General features: G+C 39.5%; 1 protein-coding gene across 2 annotated transcripts in view; it reads right to left on the bottom strand.

Annotated features, from left to right (window-relative positions):
- Window positions 1-1,480: 1,480 nt before the first annotated feature.
- ATF6 (activating transcription factor 6) overlaps window positions 1,481-24,487 on the bottom strand; it is a 190,994-nt gene continuing 167,987 nt past the window's right edge. For both annotated transcript variants that reach the window (XM_077452616.1, XM_077452618.1), the window contains exon 16: window positions 1,481-2,957. In XM_077452616.1, the coding sequence (XP_077308742.1) occupies window positions 2,749-2,957 (209 nt within the window). In that variant the 3' untranslated portion in view covers window positions 1,481-2,748. The remainder of the gene's footprint in view (window positions 2,958-24,487) is intronic.

Genomic DNA, 24,487 nt, shown 5'->3' with positions numbered 1-24,487 from the left:
CAGTGCCACCTGTTAGTGCTATCTGTCCCCAGTGCCACCTGTTGTCAGTGCCATTTGTCCCCAGGGCCATCTGTCATCAGTGCCACATCTCAGTGCCACATAGTGCCATCTGTCATCAGTGCCACCTGTCAGTGTCACGTGACATCTGTTGTCAGTGTCACCAATGCCACTTATCAGTGCCATCTGTCATCAGTGTCACGCGTCATATGTGCCACGTATTAGTGCCATCTGTCATCAGTGCCACGTATTAGTGCCATCTGTCATCAGTGCCACGTGTCATTGTCCTGGTGCTCCAGGGCCTTCAAAAGTGTAATAGTGTCAACAAGTTAGATGTGTAATTTATGCTCCTAGAACACCTGATGGCGCTCCCTGCATGTTGGGCCTCTCTATGTGGCCAGGCTGTGAAAAAGTCCCACACATGTGGTATTGTAATACTCAGGAGGAGTAGCATAATTTCTTTGGGGGTGTCATTTGTGGTATACACATGCCATGTGAGAGAAATCGCCTATTAGAAATGACAATTTTGTGGAAAAAAAAAATTAAAAATCTTAATTTTGCAAAGAATTGTGGGAACAAAATGACAACATCAAAAAGCTCACCATGCCTCTTACTAAATACCTTGGAATGTCTACTTTCCAAAAAGGGGTCATTTGGGGGGTATTTGTACTTTCCTGGCTTGTTCGGGTCACAAGAATTGAGATAGGCCACCAGTACATCAGATGTGATCAATTTTGTATGATTCGCACCACAGCTTGTAGACTCTCTAACTTTCACAAAGACCAAATAATATCCACTAATTTGGGTTATTTTTACCAAAGATATGTAGCAGTATAAATTGTGGCCAAAATTTATGAAGAAAAATAATTTGCATAATTTTGTCACAGAAACAAGGAAATATGCGTTTTTTTTTCAAAATTTTCGGTCTTTTTTCATTTATAACGCAAAAAATAAAAACCCCAGAGGTGATCAAATACCACCAAAAGAAAGCTCTATTTGTGTGAAAAAAAGGCCAAAAAATTCATTTGGGTACAGTGTTGCATGACTGAGTAATTGTCATTCAAAGTGCGAGAGCACCGAAAGCTGAAAATTGGTCTGGGTAGGAAGGTTGTTTAAGTGCCCAGTAAGCAAGTGGTTAAAGAGTATTTCCACCTTGTAAACAAACGTGAACAGCTACAAAATACTGCAGCTGCTGGCTTTTAAAAATAACATACACATACCTGTCCCAGGATCCAGCTCTTTATCTGTCTTCGAGCATCCTAACTGTGGACAGCCAACTGACTCCTTGAGGCTTCACAGCTGGCTGCCCACTGCACATGTGTGCACCACGCTGCGCCCAGTGATTGATCCCACAGTCACCTGGGACATGTCCCAAGAGACTGCAGGTGGAAGGAGGGGGAGGAAGTTCTACTCAGATTGATCACTGGTAGTTGTGGGTGGTACCTGTCAAAAGCCCAAATATTGGAGAGGAGGTGAAGTTGGATGAAGTTCCACTTTAATGTTTATTTGTAAAACAAGGTAGGTATATGTACATTTTAAAACAGAAATAAAACATTTAAAAGTATACAAACCAAAAAAAAAGAAAAGAAAAAAAAAAGAAAAAGGGGGACTTAAAATGGTCCAAAAACATTATAAATCATATTTTAGAAATAAAGCACACATTTTTTTTTTTAGGAAGCTCAACACATGATAAGCTAGTACTGAATACCTGAATGAACTGTACTAAACCTCTATAAATAAAAAATGCACATAAAAACATTTCAAAAGTAGAACTCAAGCCAAAACTTTTTTTTTTTTTTTGAATAGAGCTAGAGAGGGTTATCCCTGTTCCATAGCCACAACAGAGAGTGAGTTTATTTTTTGACGCTTTAAAAAAAACAAAAAACATTTTGATCACTTTTATTATGGCATGATCGGTCCTCTTTACAGTGAGATATGGGGTCAATAAGACCTCTAGGCAGGGAAGCCTGAAATAAAAAATAAATGCTGTTGATATCTGAATGATGCCTGTAGCTGCAGGCCTCATTCAAATATACCCGCACAAAGTCAAGGACGTCATAACGGCTGGCGGGCAGGTAGTGGTTGAATCTATATATCCTTGTTTGTTGTAATTTTTTTTAAATCAAGATTCAGTTTCAAATAAAATAAAAATACATTAAGCTTGTTAAAGTGGTCGTGACCCATTTAAAAGTTTATATTATATTAGAAAAACTGCAAAGCAGATCAGTGATAAATATATATTTCTTATGAAAAACTACCCTCTTACAAAAGAGGCTTCACATTGTAAGCAAAATGAATTACCTTTACTGAGTTTGAGATTAGCTAAATGGTTCAGGGCTCATTTACACCATGTATGCATGAAAACTGATGGCAAAACCGCACAGATTGCACTTGTAGAAACAGGAGTATACATCACTTTTCATGTATGTTTTATTGAGGTTTGTATGCACATTGACATCAGTTTTCATGTGTCCTGTTCACACCAATGTTGATGTCATGTCAGTTTTTTTTCCTGTGCAGATAACTGCATGCACATTGCAGATTCCTGTGCAGAATAAAAAAAAATAAAAAAAATGAAAAACTTGTGATAGCAGTGTTGTGGTGTGAGCAAGGCACATAGAGAACAATTTTTTTTTTGGTGCCCTTGGTTTGAATGAGGCCTCAATAAACAAATCATTTACATGTTCTAGCAAATTATTGCCAACAAAGATAAAAAAAAAAGAAATACTGAGTACATGGACTTTTCAGCAATCAAAGAGGAGATTCACTGATGGTGCTAAGGACATGGGTTTGTTCTGAGCTTGATGAAGCAGAGTTGTAAAATGACTTGGTTTGGTTCTCTCTCTGTTCTCGAAGGAATGGAGGAATGGATGCAGATTTAACATGTAAAATTTTGGTGTCCATTACTTCACAGTCGATTTGCATCATCACTTCATATTCTTGACCATTAATCACATTTTCTATAAGAAATAAAAAAACAAGTTAACTGATATGCAAATACTAATTAGATAAATCTGGTAAAACGCAACATAAGGCAGCAAAAAAAATGTTTTTATTTTGGGTAGAGCACATTCTTCATTAAGAAAACATCTGCCAAAGCATTAAAAATGATCATAAATAAAGCAGCTCATGACACTTGTTTTTACACCTGCAGCTGGAAACACATGATGACATAGCACAGAACATATGTCTAACTATGGTAATGTGCACTGACAATACCAAGTAATAAAAAAGCCCATTAAATAACTGCATGTATAAAGTGAGTAATGTTTCTGAACATTTACTGTTGCATTTCAAGAAATAACAAATCTTTGACTCTGTTTAAAGAGCATTCGATGTAAAGGACACGGCCTTCACAAAGAAGTACAACATGCTGCTAACACAGACCAGTCATGTTAATCAATAAAAACATTTTTTTTCCTACCATCTGTTGAAATACATGCCATATACAGTATCTCACAAAAGTGAGTACACCCCTCACATTTTTGTAAAAATGTTATATATCTTTTCATGTGACAACACTGAAGAAATTACACTTTGCTACAATGTAAAGTAGTGAGTGTACAGCTTGTATAACAGTGTAAATTTGCTGTCCCCTCAAAATAACAACATACAGCCATTAATGTCTAAACCGCTGGCAACAAAAGTGAGTACACCCCTATGTGGAAATGTCCAAATTGGGCCCAATTAACCATTTTCTTTCCCTGGTGTCATGTGATTCATTAGTGTTACAAGGTCTCAGGTGTGAATAGGGAGCAGGTGTGTTAAATTTGATGTGCTTGCACTCTCTCATACTGGTCACTGGAAGTTCAACACGGCACCTCATGGCAAAGAACACAGAGGATCTGAAAAAAAGAATTGTTGCTCTACATAAAGATGGCCTAGACCAGTGATGGCGAACCTTGGCACCCCAGATGTTTTGGAACTACATTTCCCATGATGCTCCACTACACTGAAGAGTGCACGAGCATCATGGGAAATGTAGTTCCAAAACATCTGGTGCCTAGACTATAAGAAGTGCCTAGATTATAGTCAGTGCCTAGACTATAAGAAGATTGCCAAGACTCTAAAACTGAGCTGCAGCACGGTGGCCAAGACCATACAGCAGTTTAACAGGACAGGTTCCACTCAGAACATGCCTCGCCATTGTCAACTAAAGAAGTTGAATGCACGTGCTCAGTGTCATATTCAAAGATTGTCTTTGGGAAATAGACATACGAGTGCTGCTAGCATTGCTGCAGAGGTTGAAGAGGAGTGGGGGGGTCATCCTGTCAGTGCTCAGACCATACGCCACACACTGCATCAATTTGGTCTGCAAGGCTGTTGTCCCACAAGGAAGCCTCTTCTAAAGATGGTGCCCAAGAAAGCCCACAAACAATTTGCTGAAGACAAGCAGACTAAGGACATGGATTACTAGAACCAAGATAAATGTATTTGGTTCAGATGGTGTTAAGCATGTGTGGCGGCAACCAGATGAGGAGTACAAAGACATGTGTGTCTTGCCTACAAGTCAAGCATGGTGGTGGGAGTGTCATGGTCTGGAGCTGCATTAGTGCTGCCAACACTGGGGAGCTACAGATCATTGAATGAATGCCAACATGCACTGTGACATACTGAAGCAAAGCATGATCCCCTCCCTTCGGAGACTGGGCCGCAGGGCAATATTCAACATAACGACCCCAAAAAACTCCAAGATGACCACTGCCTTCCTAAAGGTGATGGACTGGCCAAGCATGTCTCCAGACCTAAACCCTATTGAGCATCTGTGGGGCATCCTCCAATGGAAGATGGAGGAGCGCAAGGTCTCCAACATCCACCAGCTCTGTGATTTTGTCATGGAGGAGTGGAAGAGGACTCCATTGGCAACCTGAGAAGCTCTGGTGAACTCCATGCCCATGAGGGTTGAGGCAGTGCTGGAAAATAATAGTGGCCACAAAAAATATTGACACTTTGGGCCCAATTTGGACATTTTCACTTAGGGATGTACTCACTTTTTTTGCCAGCGGTTTAGACATTAATGGCTGTGTGTGGAGTTATTTTGAGGTGACAGCAAATTTACACTGTTATACTAGCTGTACATGGCGGCAAAGTATAATTTTTTTGTGTTGTCACATGAATAATAAAAATATTTACAAAAATGTGAGAGGTGTGCTTACTACTTACTTTTGTGAGATACTGTAGTATTTGTTTTAACCCAGCAAGATAGAGCCTTCTTTGATAGCAGATTTCAATAATTATATTTAAGTTTTACCATTACAAAACCCGGTCAATTCTGACATTTCTCACTTGCATGTAAAAATCTGCATTTTTAAAATAGAAAATTACTTAGAATCCCCAAACAATATGAATTTACTGAAAACAAAATCTCTGGAGGAAAAATGGTAAAGCAAATAGTAACATGGTTAAAACAGGGAGTTGTGGTGCTAGAATTATTGCTTTCACTCTGTTGTTTATGATAACCCACACGTATGGTGCAATCATTGTTTACATATGCATGCTGGACCTACATGGATGTTCACATTTATGTGAGAACACAGAGGAGCAGAGGCACTTTAATTTTTTGTTTTTTTATACTGTACATTTATTGCTATTAGAAGGGATAAACAACATCCCTTGTGATAGAATGGCCTGTGAAAGGTAATTTTTATGGGGAGATCTGGGCTCCAAAGCATCTGATCAAACCGGAATCTGTTTGATCAGATGCTTTACAAGCCAGTAATGGCTTTACCACAGGCAAACTCCAAAAAAATTGTAGAACGATCTCAAGGATGATCAGTGAAAACAGGAAGGATACGACTCTACATGTGATTTTTTTTTTTTTAATACATTTGCAAAGATTTCAAACAAACTTATTTCATGTTATCACTATGGGGTGTTTGTAAAATTATGGAGGAAAATAATAAATGTAATTCAATTTGGAATTAGGCTGTAACATAGCAAAATGTGGAAAAAGTGAAGTGCTGTGAATACTTTCTGGATGCACTGTATAAAACAAACAGAAAGTATCCATGCACAGAAATTATCAGTCAGTTAAAAAGACTGGATACAATATGATCAATAATATTTTTTGAACGAGGAAGGTTAACGGGATAGGCAATGGTTTTTGAATGAGCAGTCAGCAGTGATCACCTCCAAGTTTCTCACAGGAATGCTTAGTACTAGTCACTGAGAACAGGCAGTAGAACCAATTATGGCAGAAGTAAAGGAGTTCTGTGCAATGAAATCTTCTAAACATTTGAATTCCCCAGCCATAAAGCTGCCATGCAGATAAGAAAAGCAGCAAATGTCTGTATACAGGAAAATCTATTGACCAAATAAAAAAAGTATTACTTATCTGATTTCTAATATTTAATGAAAAACACCAACCTTACATAAGCATTCATCATTGCTGTACACATTTGGCTGAACACATAAAATGTAAAACTCAAGAGGACTGATCAAAAAGGTTGCTCCAGGAAATTGAGAGAAAATGGTGTCCAGTTGAATGAAATACAATTCATCTGGGTTAAGAGAATGTGGAAACAGCAGCCAATGCAGCTGTGGAACCCTAAATTACTAATGAAATGCCAAAGGAAACTTTCAGCCTCCACCCAGTAATGGAATGCAAAGATAAACCAACAGTGTAGGATTCAACCAACAGAAGGTTTTATTTTAAGGAATTCTAAAAACTTAGAAAATATTAAGAATTAAACTTGCGTGGGATAGAAGGGAAGTAAGAATGAGAAGTAGCGTTATATTACTATACTACTATATTACTATACTACTATATTACTAGTAACCGTTTTGTAAAAGGCCATTGTAGATTACCCCATTTTTCCAAAGAACACAATGATTTTTTTAAAACTTATTTTAACATTATCATTGAACTATTGATTTTGAAGAGGAGAGAGCGAATACCAGATTATAACAGGCACATAATATGTACAGTACTGTGCAAACTACTTGGGTACTACAGTAGAAACATTTTCTATGAATTATTTTAGGTCTTCAGATTTAATGTTTCAACAGAAAAGAAGGTTTCTGAGTTGCAAATATTACTTTTCAAAAACAAATACAATAAGATATTTGAACATCCTAAAAAATGAGCATTAACACTAGACCACTTTCCAGTTAAAGAGGAGAGATCATTGTAGGGATATAGCCCACTGCTAAGATGATAATAATCCGGTGCTAATGATCAATGACATAATGGGGGATATTTATTAATGCAACTGTGTAAACTTACATGCTTTAGCTGACATTTTGAAGGGCTATAATCTTAACTAGAATAAGCACTTCCTTGCATATATAAATTGCTGGCAAATATTAAATCCTCATTTGCCCTTTGGGATGTTTGGATCATGCCACTCCAGTGTAGTGTGAGGCATATTGCAATGGCTTGCTTGATTCTTTTTTTATTTTGTAGTAGTAGTTTTGCATTATTTGTACTGAGTTCTAGTACTTGCTATACCTGAGCAGTTTACAGCTTTTAAAGCCTCTGGACTATTCTATTCCACCAAAGGGGGAGGCACATTGGCTTGTTTGATTTGTTGAAAGAGCATGTTTATATCCACTTTGCAGTGGTAGATAAACCCTGCTCTATCTATATAGTTTTTTTTAAGCACATGCTTTGAGTTTAAGCCTCTGCCTTGGTATCCCTTATGCCGCCTAAACACGACCGTTTTTTTCCCTCAGAATAAACTGGCGGTTTTTCCGGCTCAGTTCCGCTGAAACAGTCTTGCCTACACACGATCACAACAAGTCTGATGGTCTAGAATGTGGTGACGTACAATGGGACTAGAAAAAGGAAGTTTAATAGCCAGTAGCCAATATCTGCCCATGCGTCGTTTTTGGTTCGTCGGAAACAGCATACAGATGGGAATTGATTCCGTCTGAAAAATTTAAAACAGGTTCTATTTCTAGGTCCGTTAGAATAAAAAAAAAAAAAAAAAAAAAAGAAAAGTCAGATGAAGCCCACACACGATCGAAATATCCGATGAAATTATTCAGTCTGACTTTTTCTGCTGGAAAGTCCAACCGTGTGTACACGACCAAAAGAGTTCTGCTGCCTTCTTTATGATCTTGTATGTAGGATCTATTATATATCATTGTTTGCGCTGCCAGCACTTTATATCCAATTTTTTTTTCATGCTAGCCATGTCTATTCTAGGTGGAGCCGAGATGTTTTATGGCGATCCTCGTGTGGTCTACCTAAAGTGGATGAACGCTGACTCCCAGACCTCTATATTTTTAATATTGGCTAGGCGAAACTGCAACAAACTGATGTACAGTGTCTATGTAAGTGGTTCTCTTCATAATACCATCATATGGTATTCTATAGAATTCTGTTTGTTTCAATTGTTAATATGTTTTCCTGTAGATGAATTTATCTTGCCCTGGGGAAGATTATATGCAATTGCTGTTTTGGGGCTTAGAGTCTACTGTTATTCTCTATTGAGCATCCATTGTGTAACAGTCATCTTATATGACATCATGGAGTAGATTTACTAAAACCAGTGCACTTAGACTCTGGTGCAGCTGTGCATAATAGCCAGCTTCTAACTTTATCTCATTCTGGTACAATAATTTTTATTGTGAAAAACAAAAAACATAACCGTTAACCCACGAAACAGTACAACATATCAGACTTAAAATATAAAGACATGGGCAAGAAAACATACGCAGTTAAACTTTTTGAAGAATGATTGTCCACTGAGTGACCTAGGAGCGCAAACTGAAGGTCAACATATTTTGTTTGGGCCCGGGGGCTGACAAAGGGAGCCCATGTGTCAGGTGCACTAGTTTGGGCCAAAGGGAGGAGTGCATATAGATTTACTGGACCTCCCCGTTGGGGGGGTGTCTGTCGGTATGAGTGATGAAAAGGAGAACGATAGAAGGGGGCTTATCCAGTAGAACGGCTCAATGAGAAAAGCGGAAAAAGATTGACCTGGCGGCAATAACCGCAAGTCAATAAAAATGCCCTAGGTTTGGGGACTTAGGGTCACACTATAGAAAGGGAGAACCGAGGGCGGCCAAGTGTCCGGCCTCAGCATCAATAAAGAAGGAAAGCGAGGGGGTGAGGGAGAAGAAAGGAGAAAAAGCCAGCGGTAAAGGAGAAGTCCCGCAGGTTGGGCAAATTACATAGCGGACATTAGGAAAGACCCAAACTGTTCGGATGCAGGGTGGGGAGAGCATAGGAGCACCAAGGTGACCACACTTTAAGAAATTAGGAGTGAGAATCATGAAGGATGCTACATTTTTTTCATTAATCATGAGGTCAGTCAAAATGCTCTTCAGCATGACAAATTAAATAAAGGGTTTCTTCCAGGCTCTAGCAATCATCTGTTTGGCAGCTATGAATAGGTAAGACGCCAAATTTTGTTGGTAAGAAAAACAATCCCTGTATCAGACAGTGCAATAAAGAATCTTTAGCATCTTTGAGGATATGTATGTGGAACAAGGAATAGAGGAGCCCATACACCCTGGACCAGAACACTATTAGGCGGGGCAAAACCACAGAGTGTGGACGACATCCCCTCACTGGCCACAACCCCTAAAACATCGGCCGCTGTAGGATGGGTTTGAACTAGCTATCCTGGTCAGGGCCCAATAGCATCTAAGGAGAACCTGGTATGCGGATTCTAGGGTTGCCATGTTGAAGGAGCACTTCGCAATGGAAGACCAGGCTTTGTTCTACTCTTCTGGATTGATAGAGATCACCAGATCACGTTCGGACCGTGACTTGTAGGATGCCGCCCTAAAGGATTCTATTCCGTTGAGAGAAATAGATCCTTGAGTACCTGGGGAGCTGGGGGAATGGAGGCAGAGGTGTTTAAAGGAATATGAGGAGTTGTGTCTCAGCGAGGACACCCAATGGTGTAGTTGGGCGTAGCTTAAAAATTCCACAGGTGGTGCCTCATGAGTGTCCTGAAAAGAGGACAGGGAGGGGAGGTGGTGAGCAATCAGTGGCCTACCAGGGAAAGATCCCGGTTGGACAAAGCCTGGCAGGAATAGAAGGTTGTTGAAGAGGGAGGATGGGGGACTGTGTCCCAAAGTTTCAAACTGTGTCGCATAAAGGGGCTAAGGGTGGTGGGCCGAAGTTTATGAGGAGGTCACATTAGGGTCGAGAGAGGAATTGGGGTACAGTTAGGGAGTTCAAGGAGCACCCACAAGGGGATGTCCGGAGTCGCATGAAGTAAAGTCAGTTGAGAGATCTGAGCAGCTTGGTAATATTTTGCTATATTAGGTACTCCAAGACCTCCCTGTAATCTGTGTCATGTCTATACAGGGTGGGACGCGAAACCCTGGGCCATTGGTAAGCCCAGATGAAGGAAAGAATCCTGCTATGAAGGTGAAGAAAGAAAGAGGGGAAGTGGACCAGGAGGGTGCGAATGTAACACAGAAGTTTAGGGAGGACAGTCATCTTGACAGCATGAATGCGGCCTATACAGGATAGGGAGGGGGAACGAATGCATTAGGGAAGTAAGCGATCGCAACAAGGGTAGCAATTACAGCAAAAGAAAGGAATAGGGAGGAGTATTGATATCTGATAGTCTAGGGAGGAGGAATTCCAACTATATGGGAAGGTGGTTTGTAGCGGAGACGCATTGGATGGCAAGGCCATAGAGTGGTAGTCTTGTAAAAATTGGTCCAAAAGGCTAAAAAAAGAAAGGAGGCTTTGAAGGTTGGGAAGGGTTGCTCAGGGTCAGAAGGGCATAGTCAGTAAAGAGGCTAACTTTGTTGTGTACACCCGCATATCGAATGCCAAAAATGTTGGGATTATCCTTAAAAGCATTAGTCAGAGGTTTGAGGGCCAGAATGAATAAGGTTGGTGAAAGGGGACCACCCTGCCTGGTCCCACTAAAGACCGGGAAGGAAGCAGAGAGGTGACCAGCGTAGGCGACATTAGCAAAAGGGGAGGAGTAAAGGGCTGAAATACAATGAAGGATAGGATTTCCCAAAACCCAATTGTTCCTAAACATATCACAAGTAATCCCAGGATAGCGGGTCAAACACTTTATAGATGTTGAGTGAATAAAGGAGGCCTGGGATCCTGCAGTGTTGGAGAAAATGTATTAAAATGAGTCACCTTACAGACATTATCCCCTGCTTGTCGGCCAGGGACAAAGCCAACCTGGTCTCTGTGAATAAGGGTATGTAAATATTTGTTGATACGAGTACCTAGTCTAACTTCATCTCATTCAATTAAACTTTGGCAAAAAACCTGAAAGCTGAGTGGCTTCTATGCAGAGCTGCACCAGATTTTGCACTCTCCAGTTTTAGTAAATAAACCCCCATGTTACTTCATCCTCTTTGCACCTGTACTTGCTAATTAGACAGTGGATCAGTGATATTTATGTTGTTTTTCTTTCACATGTAATAGTGGTTTTATTTTGATGGATGGGTACATCAGTGATATACAGGGTTACAGTGTGAAATTCAGTATATTCTGTTTATGTATTGTGACATCATCAATCTTTGACCCAACACTTTATGATTAGAACAATTTTTACCTTTAACCATTTTATGATCTTTGCAATAAAGTTTGTAAAAATCTTTATAAATATTTTTCTTGTCTAAAAAGTCCTATATTTATTCAAAAAAGAAAAAAGTTTTTATATAGATTACAAAATGTTTCACAAACTGTCTGCATGTGATCAAGTAGGCTAGAAATTATTGTTAGGTATGTGTATGGCTGACTAACACACAGCTCATTCTTTGCAAATGATTCAGGCATCTTATGAAAAGCTAGATGGTGTACAGGTAATGCTCCACATGATTCTGGACTGGCAATTATGAGAGGTGCTCACCAGTGCTTGCACATTTATCTTTGTTTTCAATTGCGGACTGCCCTCTTTTCATCAAATACATGTGCTGCATACTGTATACAAGCCCCCAGTTGCTAACTGGAAAATCTTGCAACACTCACTGTTTCCAAACAAACCATTATCAGCATAGTACTACTGCATTAAAAAAATAACAAAAAACAGTAACAGATTAAATTATTACAACTGTTCTTTGACAATATGATGACCTTCACTTTAAATGGCCCAGCACATCACATCAAGAGTGATCAATGATTTTGGTGGTCCCAAAGTAACGTTAGATATACAGTTCTAAAGCATTTATTTTAAAATCACTACTATTGCTCCATAGTTTTTTTAATGTGTCATATTTGGCAATGTATGACTTTAACCACTTGCCACCCGCAATAAAGAAAAATGATGACGGCAAAGTGGTTTCGATATCCTGACCAGAGGTCATATGACGTTGCCGCCGGGGGCACGCATCGTGGCGATCACTGTTGAGGTGTGTCAGTCTGACACACCGCAACTCCGATCTAGGTAAAGAGTCTCTGACAGAGACTCTTTACCACATGATCAGCCATGTCCAATCACGGCTGATCACCAAGTAAACAGGAAGAGCCGTTGATCGGCTTTTCCTCACTCGCGTCTGTCAGACGCAAGTAAGATAGAGCTGATCAGCTGCTCCTCTGACAGGGGGGTTATGTGCTGATTATCAGCTCAGCCGCTCTGAGGATGCCCACACTGGACCACCAGGGACACCACCAGGGATGCCAATCAGTGCCCACAGTGGGCATCACTGATTGGCAGGCATTGTTTGGCACTGATTGGAATCCATTAGTACCATCTATCAGTGCCCATCAGTGCAGCCACATCAGTGAAGGAGAAAACTTACTTATTTACAAAATTTTGTAACAAAAAAATATATATTTTTCAAAATGTTTGGTATTTTTTTTTTATTTGTATAGGAGAAAATAAAAATCCCAGAGGTGATCAAACACCACCAAAAGATTTGCAGGAGCAAAAATTATAAAAATGTAGTTTGGGTACTGAAAGCTGAAAATTGGTCTGGGCAGGAAGGTGTACAAGTGCCCTGTATTGAAGTGGTTAAATACAAGTTGGATGCACAAAATACTTAAATTTTTACAAGAAAACCGGTTTATGAAATTTGTGAATTCAATCTAAACCTAATCCAGCTTCATTTACTGTAACTGGTGGTTACGATATGTCTAATATGCCTGTATGACTGAAACGCCTGCCTAAAATACTTCCTGCCAGGTCCCCTATAAAATTACCAGTATAGATAAATTATATTTAATGCAAGCTTTTTCAAAGCATTTTGGAAATGAGAAATTTATGTTACAGAAGCTCTGAAGGACTGGGTTTAGACTAAAACAAACAAAATTATCTTATTGGCTGTAACGGCAAGATGGAAAGTATTACACATGACACATTTGCTGGGAATGATAACTGAAATAAAACTATAGTCTGCAGCATTCAAAGACACCCTATATGGACCGATTCCAAGGGTCGATTTCTCAGGACTCGTTTATACAAAAGTGCTGTAATCAGCCCAACAGTAAGAAACCGTCATTCACTCCTCTCCCAGGAGTAATGATGGTAATGACTGCATTTTAGACAGTCTAAAGCTGTAATTCTAGTCTAGCATTCCAGACATCTTTATGTAAAGCTGTAACTGTACTTTTCACACGCTACTCTTTCCATCTGATTTTTCCATTGAACATTAAGACAAAACATCAGAAAATCAGAGTAAAGGCTCTAAATATAGAGTGACCTACAATAAAGAATGAGCAAATGTGAACATGTTAAATCTGCATCAAAAAACAGAGTTTATCTTCTGCAAAAGACAAATACAGGGCGAATAACTCAAGCACAAATCTTAGCCAGCAAACCAAGATTTCGCAAACTAGAAAAAAAAAAAAAATCTGACTTAAGGAACTGTTTGCATACAAACACCAATAAGCCTATTTCTATATCCGCAAAAAAAAAAAAAAAAAAAAAAAAGTCAGCCTATCTGAATCTGATATTTCAGTTTTTAGTTGACAATGAAGAACTAAACCACCTGAAAAGGTCTTCTGTCTCTCAAAGACTCTATTGCTAAGGTATCTGAACTTGGGTTCCTGGGTCTGCACACCCAATTTGGTCATTGCAAGGAATTCCCTACAAACCCTGTTTGGGAATACGATAGTAGGTGCTGCAATATGCCAAGGTAAGTATACTATGCAGGAAATCAGGGCCCACTGAAGATGACCATACACAGTGCCAATTTCAGGCAGTGTTGACAGAGGATAATCGCAAGAGAATCTGGCAGGCTGGTTGTACGTGAGTTGATCAACTTGGTACATTCAGTGTGCCCATTAACGTTTCCAATCTGAGCCGATTCAGCAGGAATTTTAACTGTGTATCCAAAATATAATTTTGGGATAACGGATTCTTTACATTACAAACCACTACATTTTAGCAGTAATTCTATATGTAGGTTTTCCTTTTTTCCCTTAACCACTTGCTTACTGGGCACTTAAACCCCCCTCCTATCCAGACCAATTTTCAGCTTTCAGCGCTGTTGAACTTTGACAATTGCGCGGTCATACAACACTACCCAAATTACATTTATTTTTTCCCGCTAAATAGAGCTTTCTTTTGGTGGTATTTGATCACCTGTGCGATAAAAAAAAAAAAAAAAAAAGAAAAATACTTAATTTGTTAAAAAAAAAATGTGTTTTAAAATTTTTGTCTGTCATTGATGTACGCTGATGAGGCGGCACTGATTGGCACCACTGTTGGGCATTGATAGGTGGCACTTGTGGGCACTGTTGGTCGGTATGAATGAGGCATAATTGCTTCTTCCTCTTAGGGGCCGATGTCCCTTTAAGATAAGCCAGTGATTGGCTTTTTTTTTCTCCTCCACTGTCAGCGTGAGGAGAAAAAAAAAAAGGATCACTAAGCTTTTGTTTACATCATGTGATCAGCTGTCACTGGCTGACAGCTGATCACATGGTAAGAGGCCGGGACTGGCCCCTTACTCAGATCGGTGATCACAGTGCGCAGGGAGCGTGCACAGGGGAGGCCGTCGTATGACGGCCTCCCGGGACTTCACATCCGCGCTGTAGCCGTCATTCGGCCATAGCGCGGATGTCAGGTAGTTAAGAGATTTTATTTTGATAGAATAGAAAAAAAATTATTGCAGCACGCATAAAATCACATAACGTAGAGGATCACTTGCATGACCCAATATGAGTCCATTATTGTAATACAGTCCTAGATATCATGGATCCTGCAGCTCCTCCCACTGATCTGGGGAGATCCAAAGCAGAATATTTATATATATATATATATATATATATATATATATATATATATATATATATATATATATATATATATATAAAAAAGTTAAAGCGGGAGTAAACCCAGTTTAAAAAAAAACGTACATTCCCGGCATGCCGGAAATGCTAACTTTCACATTTGTTGTGCTCTCAACCATCTGGTTGAGAGCACAACTGGTTAGGTTCACTAGACCTACTGTGATAGCTGTTAAAATCTCACCATCTGTGGCCACTCTTTTCAACCCACACGTTATAGTACTCTAGGGATTTATAGAGATGGGATATACAGTGGAACACTGTGGTCATAAGGCAGGGCTCATCAGGCACTGTAAAACCAGTGCCTTGAAAAGGTATTCATACCCCTTGAAATTTGCCACATTTTGTATGTTGCAGCCAAAAATGGCACATAAAATTATGAATCAAAAAGGAAAATAAATGGTTTTCAATTTTTTTTTTTTTACAAATAAGTGAAAAGTATGGTGTGCATTTGTATTCAGCCCCCTTTAGGCTACTTTCATACTGGGGCAGGGGTGCGTTAGCAGTAAAGGGCTGCTAGTTATAGCGGCGCTTTTTGCCCGCTATCGTCCGAAGAAAGGGTTAAAAGTGCTTGTGTTGCAGAGCTTCCGAAGAGATTTGCAGGAGCTTCGGCAGCGCTGCCCATTCATCTCAATGGGTAGGACGTTTGGGAACGGTGTATACATCGCTCCCGCACCGCCCCAAAGATGCTGCTTGCAGGATTTCTTTTTCCAAACCTGTAAGCGCACTGCCCCAGGGTGGCTTGAGAGGCGTTCAGCCATTCAGCTAAAACGCCTGAAAAGCACCCCAGTGTGAAAGGGGGTCATACTCTTTTATATCCCCAACTAAAATCTAGTGGAACCAATTGCCTTCAGAAGTCACCAAATTAGTAAATAGAGTCCACCTGTGTAATTCAATCTCAGTATAAATAAAGCTGTTCTGTGAAGCAGTCAAAGGTTTGTTAAGAACCTTAGTGAACAAACGGCATCATGAAGGCCAAGGAACACATCAGACAGGAAGTCAGGGATAAAGTTGCAGAGAAGTTCAAAGCAGGGTTAAGTTATAAAAAAATATCCCAAGCTTTGAACATCTCGCGGAGCACTGTTCAATTCAACATATAAAAATGGGGAGAGTATGACATAACTCATCTTAACAGGATTCCACTGAGGTGGGTGCAAATTTTAAGGGGAACGTTTTTCACGAGGCGTGGTGAAGGAATTTGTGTATCCGTTTATCCCCATTATCCTCAAGGTCATTAAATGGAGGAAGTTAATTAGCAGACTCACCTATCATGATATACTTTGGGGCATATTGATAAGGACAAGGTCCCCTTCCAAACAACCCTGGCTGGTGGCCCCCAGATGCCAGCCCCCCTATGTGAATGGGCATGGGGTACACAGCACCCCTACCCATTCCCAAAAAAAAGTGTACAACAGTCAGTTTGACAAGTCCTTTATTAAAAAATAAACAGTGTCCTCCCGATGTAAAACCATCATCAATCACGCCACCCACTGACCCGAAGGGAGAAGGAAAAAAAGGGTCTGCTCCAGTTGAACGCTTCTTGCGCCATTGTTTGACAGTTCTTATATAGGGAAGGAGCATGATAGTGACATCACTTGGTGGCCCTGCCCCTTGTGACATCACCAACTGGTGCATGCTGGGTCGGTAACGTCACAAGGAGGTGGGACCAGAACTGTTGAACCGCAGAGCAGGCAGGCCATGGGAAGCAGTCAATGGGAGCGGACTTTTTCCTTTTCGGGTCGGTGAGATTCACATGGGGTGGGATCTGGGGGCCTCCAGATTCTGATAAGTCTACCACCCGCAGACTCCAAAACCACTGGCCAGGTTTTGGCAGAGTTGCATGGTATGTTCCCTGCCCCACTCCCTCCTATTTCTGTCCTGCCAGGCTGCGTGTCCGGATAAGGGTCTGGTATGGTTTTTGGTGGGGGCCACATGCCAGGTTTTTAGGGTTTTTCTTTACATTTTGGCTGGTATACTTTTTTTTTTAAACACAATCAGCCGTTTGTGGGAAGCCATCGAATTGGACTTTATTTACCGCATAAGATAATTTATGCAAATGAGTAACCCGATACCATTATCATATGCGGTAAAGCTTAGTGAATTGACCCAAAGAGAGCACATATTACAAGTTCATTGCTGGGGATTCCATGATTATTCCATACACCATGCATCCGACAGACAGTACATTCTTGAGATGAAAACAACAATTTTTTTTGCTTAGAAGATCATGATTCTCCCAATTCTCAGCATAACATCGTTTTTCAAATTATAGAAAATAAAATTGGGCCAGCTTTACTGTTTAGTTTTTTTTTTTATTCATTGAAGTGTATTTCCCCCCCAAAAATAGATTTTGAAAGACAGTTGCGCAAATATAGTGTGATATAAAATATTGCAAATCGCCATTGTATTCTGTAGGGTCTCTGCTAAAAATATCATGTTTGGGGGTTCTAAGTCATTTTCTAGCAAAAAATACTGGATTTTAAACTTGTAAGCAACAAATGCCAGAAAAAGGTTTAGTCTTTAAGTGGTTAAACTGCCCTCATTTACAGACCGAACTTCATCCCTTTGATCTAAAAGAACCAAACACGATACATTGTTTCTCCTTTATCTCATAGCGCTGGGCAATGTTGTGATAAACTTTGCTGCTTTTTTTCCTTTGACAGCTCTGAGCAGAGAACCGCTCTGCACTTACATGAATAATTAAAAAATGCTGGATTAAGAGCGCGAGGTGGGGTTGAATCAACATTTTTTTTAATGATTAAGCCTGATAATACTGTACAGCTATTTCAATTCATTTATTTCCTCATTAAACTACACTCAGTACCCCATAACTGTAGTAGCAGGCTGCACAACAACAAAGTCAATATGTTTTTGTATATTACACAGTGAATACCCTGTAAAATTTGTTAACTCTGGAACACAGACCACAATAAAAACTTCACAATAATCTGTTCACCCATCCATACTGTAAGGTATGAATGTCTTGCAGCGTTTATCCCTATATAGCACTAACAAGCAGGACCTTCTGATACCTCTTGTACCAAATTTTACATAAAAAGAGAACATGATGGATTATTACAGTACCAAAGAGGAACTGTTTCACAAAATTACTTTATAATAAATTTATTTTACAAAAGATTTATGCATAGAGATGCAGTAAAATCATCAAATGATTATAAGGTTCAACAAAGTAGTTACAGAAGATATCAGAGACGGTTGACGCGTTTCACTTATTAGCTTCTTCAGAACCGATTACTCAATGATTTGTATCAAAAGAACCTTATATTGAAGACCTGGGAGAAAACAGACAATATTGAGGATGATTTTGTTTAATACATCATATAGGTAAAGAGTGCATATTGTATGTAAGAAAAGTTTTTTTTTAGTAATAATCATAGTCTATTTAAGAAAAAAATCTTCACTTTGTATTAACACTAACTTAAATAAAATAGCTTCAACCGATCCACCTATAGATCAGGCGATGCCCATAGCGAGGAAGATAGATGGCATAACAAGTGCAGAGATGCTATTTCACTGTAACCACTAGGTGAGAACCACAAGTGCAGAGATGTTATTTTTCTGTAGCCCCTAGGTGAATACAGTGACCAAAAATAATTTTTCCATAATAATTTCACTCCGTTTAGAAAGATTCATAATACAAATCATACGGATGATAAAACCTAAATACTACTGATCTTTGCTATACAAGATATAGTAGTTCAATAGGATCACTAAAGGAAACATTGTCCCTTTTGTGGCTGGAACCCTATCACCTAAATGGTTAATAAAAGTAGCTCATATTAGATCCTCAAATATATGCTCCCAAACATCAAAAATAAATAAAAATAAACAGGCAACAAATATTATTGTATAAACTTTCTCAAGAGAGACAGCTACTATTGGCCAAACGGAACACCATATACACAGCCAGAGCTGGACTAGTTCAAAGAAAGTAATGCAACTAGTGCATATGGGTCCAGTAAGGACATCAAAAAGATCACTGCTGCCAATATTGTATCCAGCTAAAGGAGAAAAACAAACACACAATAGACCAGGTATATAGCGCCTCCATCAGAGTAGCACTAATCACCAACAATTGTTGACACAAAAACAAACTTACCATTAATATCTCCATACAGCAGGAAGGACACAGCTCACTAGACCAAGCTGCCAGCACTGACTAAATAGTCAGTTTGGTGCCCAAAAACAGCATGCTAGCTGATTATCCACATCCATATCAGCTGGAACTGTATTCAGACAGAAAACAGGACGTGCAATTCAGACAGGAAACAGGATGTGAACTTACGCCAACCATAGAGGTGCCATCATACACAGGCCATCCTGTCTAGCAAAAACAAAACCAAAACCTCATATATACACCAGCGGCTTGGCCACTCTACCGTATAACAGCACATTTATACATAGATCGACCTGTAGTCACCAATGATCCCTAAACAATTGCTGGAACCCTGTTGAACCAAAATAAGTCCTCACCATAATGTGGAAATGAGCGTCAGGAAGCTCCCCGATGCCTCCACCTCTACTCCACCACCATAGTCAGACCAAGGAAGCCTAAATAGCATCCTTGCCCCCAGATGAATACCATGCCAGGTGGGGCCTGCCATATCATATCTACAGTGAAAACAGCCCTGCACCTTAGCCCATCTATACTTATAATCTAACCAAGCTTAAAGGCTGTGGAGGAAACCCTTGTGATGTATATTTTAACACAGGCATCAGTTTTATCAGGACATTTCACATCACACAATATCACTTAATTCTCCCATACCCTCTTCATATTTCTTGAAAGAAGAATTTCTTATATACAATATATACACATTACAATTTCGATCTAAATACATTTTCTCAAGTTTAGCATACCAACAGACAGAAACAAGAGACATCTATAACCGGGACAAAGAATATTAATCAACCTGATCTTTTCAATAACAGTGAAGCAGACCATTGAGGTATCATTTTTGTGTTTTAATGCAACATGCTGACCAATTGGTGTATACAGTAGATTTTTTCTAATATAGTATATGTGGTCGTACATTCTCCCCCAGAAATTTCTGAATGTTTTACCGATGTAAAACGAACCACATTTTCAAAATACTATATATATATATATATATATATATATATATATATATATATATATATATATATACACACACACACACACACACGACTCCCTTAGTTTGACAATCTGCATAACATTTCATGCTGTAAATTTCTCCATTTGGCAGAGTACAGTGGTGTGAAAAAGTATTTGCCCCCTTCCTCATTTCCTGTTCCTTTGCATGTTTGTCACACTTAAGTGTTTAGGAACATCAAACCAATTTAAACAATAGTCAAGGACAACACAAGTAAACACAAAATGCAATTTGTAAATGAAGGTGTTTATTATTAAAGGTGAAAAAAAATCCAAACCATCATGGCCCTGTGTGAAAAAGTGATTGCCCCCTAAACCTAATAACTGGTTGGGCCACCCTTAGCAGCAACAACTGCAACCAAGCGTTTGCGATAACGTGCAATGAGGCTTTTACAGCGTCCTGGAGGAATTTTGGCCCACTCATCTTTGCAGAATTGTCCTAATTCAGTTACATTAGAGGGTTTTCGAGCATGAACGGCCTTTTTAAGGTCATACCACAACATCTCAATAGGATTCAGGTCAGGACTTTGGCTAGGCCACTCCAAAGTCTTCATTTTGTTTTTCTTCAGCCATTCGGTGGTGGACTTGCTGGTGTGTTTAGGATCATTGTCCTGCTGCAGAACCCAAGTTCGTTTCAGCTTGAGTACACGAACAGATGGTCGGACATTCTCCTTCAGGATCTCTTGGTAGACAGCAGAATTCATAGTTCCTTTTATCACGGCAAGTCTTCCAGGTCCTGAAGCAGCAAAACAGCCCCAGACCATCACACTACCACCACCATATTTTACTGTTGGTATAATGTTCTTTTTATGAAATGCAGTGTTCCTTCTACGCCAGATATACTTGGACACACACCTTCCAAAGAGTTCCACTTTTGTCTCATCGGTCCACAGAATGTTGTCCCAAAAGTCTTGGGGATCATCAAGATGTGTTGTGGAGAAATTGAGACGAGCTTTGATGTTCTTTTTGCTCAGCAGTGGTTTTCTCCTTGGAACTCTGCCATACAGGCCATTTTTGCCCAGTCTTTTCCTGATGGTGGAGGCATGAACGCTGACCTTAACTGAGGCAAGTGAGGCCTGCAGTTCCTTGGACGTTGTTGTGGGGTCTTTTGTGACCTCTTGGATGAGTTGCCGCTGCGCTCTTGGGGTAATTTTGGGCGGCCGGCCACTCCTGGGAAGGTTCATCACTGTTCCATGTCTTCGCCATTTGTGGATAATGGCTCTCACTGTGGTTCGCTGGATTCCCAAAGCTTTGGAAATGGCTTTATAACCCTTTCCAGACTGATAGATCTCAATTACTTTCTTTCTCAATTGTTCCTGAATTTCTTTGGGTCTCGGCATGATGTGTAGCTTTTAAGGATCTTCTGGTGGACCTTACTGTGTCAAGCAGCTCCTATTTAAGTGATGCCTTGATTGTGAACAGGTGTGGCAATAATCAGGCCTGGGTGTGGCTAGAGAAATTGAACTCAGGTGTGGATAACCACAGTTATAGTATGTTTTAACAAGGGGGGCAATCACTTTTTCACACAGGGCCATGATGGTTTGGATTTTTTTTCACCTTTAATAATAAACACCTTCATTTACAAATTGCATTTTGTGTTTACTTGTGTTGTCCTTGACTATTGTTTAAATTGGTTTGATGTTCCGAAACACTTAAGTGTGACAAACATGCAAAGGAACAGGAAATGAGGAAGGGGGCAAACACTTTTTCACACCACTGTATATGAGGTACCGTCAAGTATCCAATCGCAATATTCACATTCATTGCATTTGTGTATCTCCCGTATTTCTTCTAGGCTATCCAAATTCTCCAAAGTGGCTGTGGACCAACATGTGCTTTAGAGACTGACATTTCTCATAAGTAATTTGAGAGAATTCCCCAACATACTTATTAAGAATGCAATCGCCCATCAAAAGATGCCAATGTTTGCCAATGGCTTGTCGAATACACTCATGGTTACTCGAGTATGTTTTCACCCATACAGTACCCATTTTTTGTCCCCTTTGTCTTTCTCTACCAAACAGTAGATCTTTTCTTTTTCAAATGCCCTTTTAAAAGCTTTAAGGATCATCTTGCTATAGCCTCTCTTGGTTAGCCTTTATCTTAACAGGTTAGCTTCCAATCTGAAGGATTCCTCTGTACAGCACTCTCTCCCTCAAGACGCAAATACTGCGAATAGGGAATACTTTTGATCAGCTGTAAAGGATGGGAACTAGCCGCATGGAGTATAGTATTCCCGGCAGTCTCCTTTTTAAATAATGAAGTATTTATTGTTCCATCATTCTACTTGATAATGGTCACATCCAAAAAGGGAAAGGAACATTTATCACACTCCATGGTGAATTTAAGATTGAAAGTGTTCGCAGCCAGCCTACTCATAAATCTCTCCACAACATTTACATTACATACCATAAAAATATCATCAATGTATCTGTGCCAAAATATTATGCTGGCCAGATACATCAACATGGACTCATCCGAAAAACACAGTACGTTCCCAACCCCCCCAGGTACAGGTTGGCATACAATGGGGCACAACAAGTCCCCATCACCAGCCCCTGCACCTGGAGGTAGTGGGAGCCATCAAAAGATGACACGTTCTTGGTCAGAATGTGTCGTAATAGCAGTGCAACAAAAACATTGCATGGTCTAGCTGACATGTCACTTTCATTTAGAAAATCCTCCACCACCGAAAGTCCCAGAGAGTGAGGTATGCTACAATAGAGCGCCTCCACATCTATCAAGACCAAAAGGCTATCGTAATTTTTTTTTTCTACAACAATCTTAACAGGGCCGCAATATACTGTAGATAAGACGGAAGTGATACAACATGCGGTCGAAGAAATACATCAGCCAAACGACTACCCTTTTCACTCTTTGCTCCAATGCCAAAAATAATCGGGTGTCCTGGAGCTTTTTAAAAAATTTTATGAGTTTTTGGAAAGGAGTAAAAGAATGGAATTCGTGGATGGATGTTCCGCAAAACCTCAAATAAATATGTCTGGGTCGATGATTCTACCATTATATGCTTCAGTAACAATCATCATAAGCGTTATTAAAGGCCTGAATATTCTCGAAAATTACAGACTACCATTCCTCATTCTGAAGAATATAGACACATTTGTCGGTATGTATCTGTATCCTTCACCACCACATTGCCCTCTTTGTCTGCCATTTTGATAGTGATCTATAATTTTTCAGACGGGTAATGGCCAGATGTTGCTGAAAGGTGATATTCCTTTCACTGTTACATTTAAAGTCCAATTTTTTCACGTCCGTTGTGACCTGTTGAGTAGAAAGCTCATATATTGGGGTTAGTTTTCAGAGGAAAAAAGTTTGTTGATTTTTTTTCAAAATTTCGGGATCTCCCTGGATGGAATCGCTTGAGGAGAGACCCACACATAAATTGGGGGACCCTCCTCAGCAAGGACATCCAAATGATCCTCATCCAATAAATCCATCAAATCCTTAAGGTTTGAAGCTATTTTATGTAAGTTAAAGTATTAATACAAAGTGAAGTTTTTTTCTTAAATAGACTATGATTATTACTAGAAAAACTTTTCTTGCATACAATATGCACTCTTTACCTATATGATGTATGACACAAAATCATTCTCAATAGTGTCTGTTTTCTCCCAGGTCTTCAATATAAGGTTCTTTTGTTACAAATCATTGAGTAATCGGTTCTGAAGAAGCTAATAAGTGAAAAGCGTCAACCATCTCTATGATATCTTCTGTAACTACTTTGTTGCATCTTATAATCATTTGATGATTTTACTGTAGCTCTATGTATAAACCTTTTGTAAAATAAATTTATTATAAAGTATTTTTGTGAAACTGTTCCTCTTTGGTACCGTAATAATCCATCATGTTTGTTCTCTTTTAATGTAAATTCTGTAAAGGATGAGGTACCCCCATAGTCTAAAAATGTTCACCTTTTCATATATCCTCTTGTACCAAACTGTATTGTAACTAATGTCTGCCTTAATTTTGTAAAGCGTTGAGCAAACTGCTGGTGCTATATCCTGTATAATAATAATATAATTAACTTTTGTGTATGTAATCACAATCATAAGGTAACCAAGCCTGATACATGCACGTGTTTGTTGTTCCTTTTTCCCTTCCTCCTATCCTTACTGTATAAAATTGAGGTAGTGACAGGGGCTACT

Source organism: Lithobates pipiens, unplaced genomic scaffold (assembly GCF_037356315.1).
Source record: "Lithobates pipiens isolate NorthernLeopardFrog02 unplaced genomic scaffold, aLitPip1_a1.2 Scaffold_23, whole genome shotgun sequence".
Lineage (NCBI taxonomy): Eukaryota > Metazoa > Chordata > Amphibia > Anura > Ranidae > Lithobates > Lithobates pipiens.
This window is presented reverse-complemented; position numbering and strand designations above follow the sequence as displayed.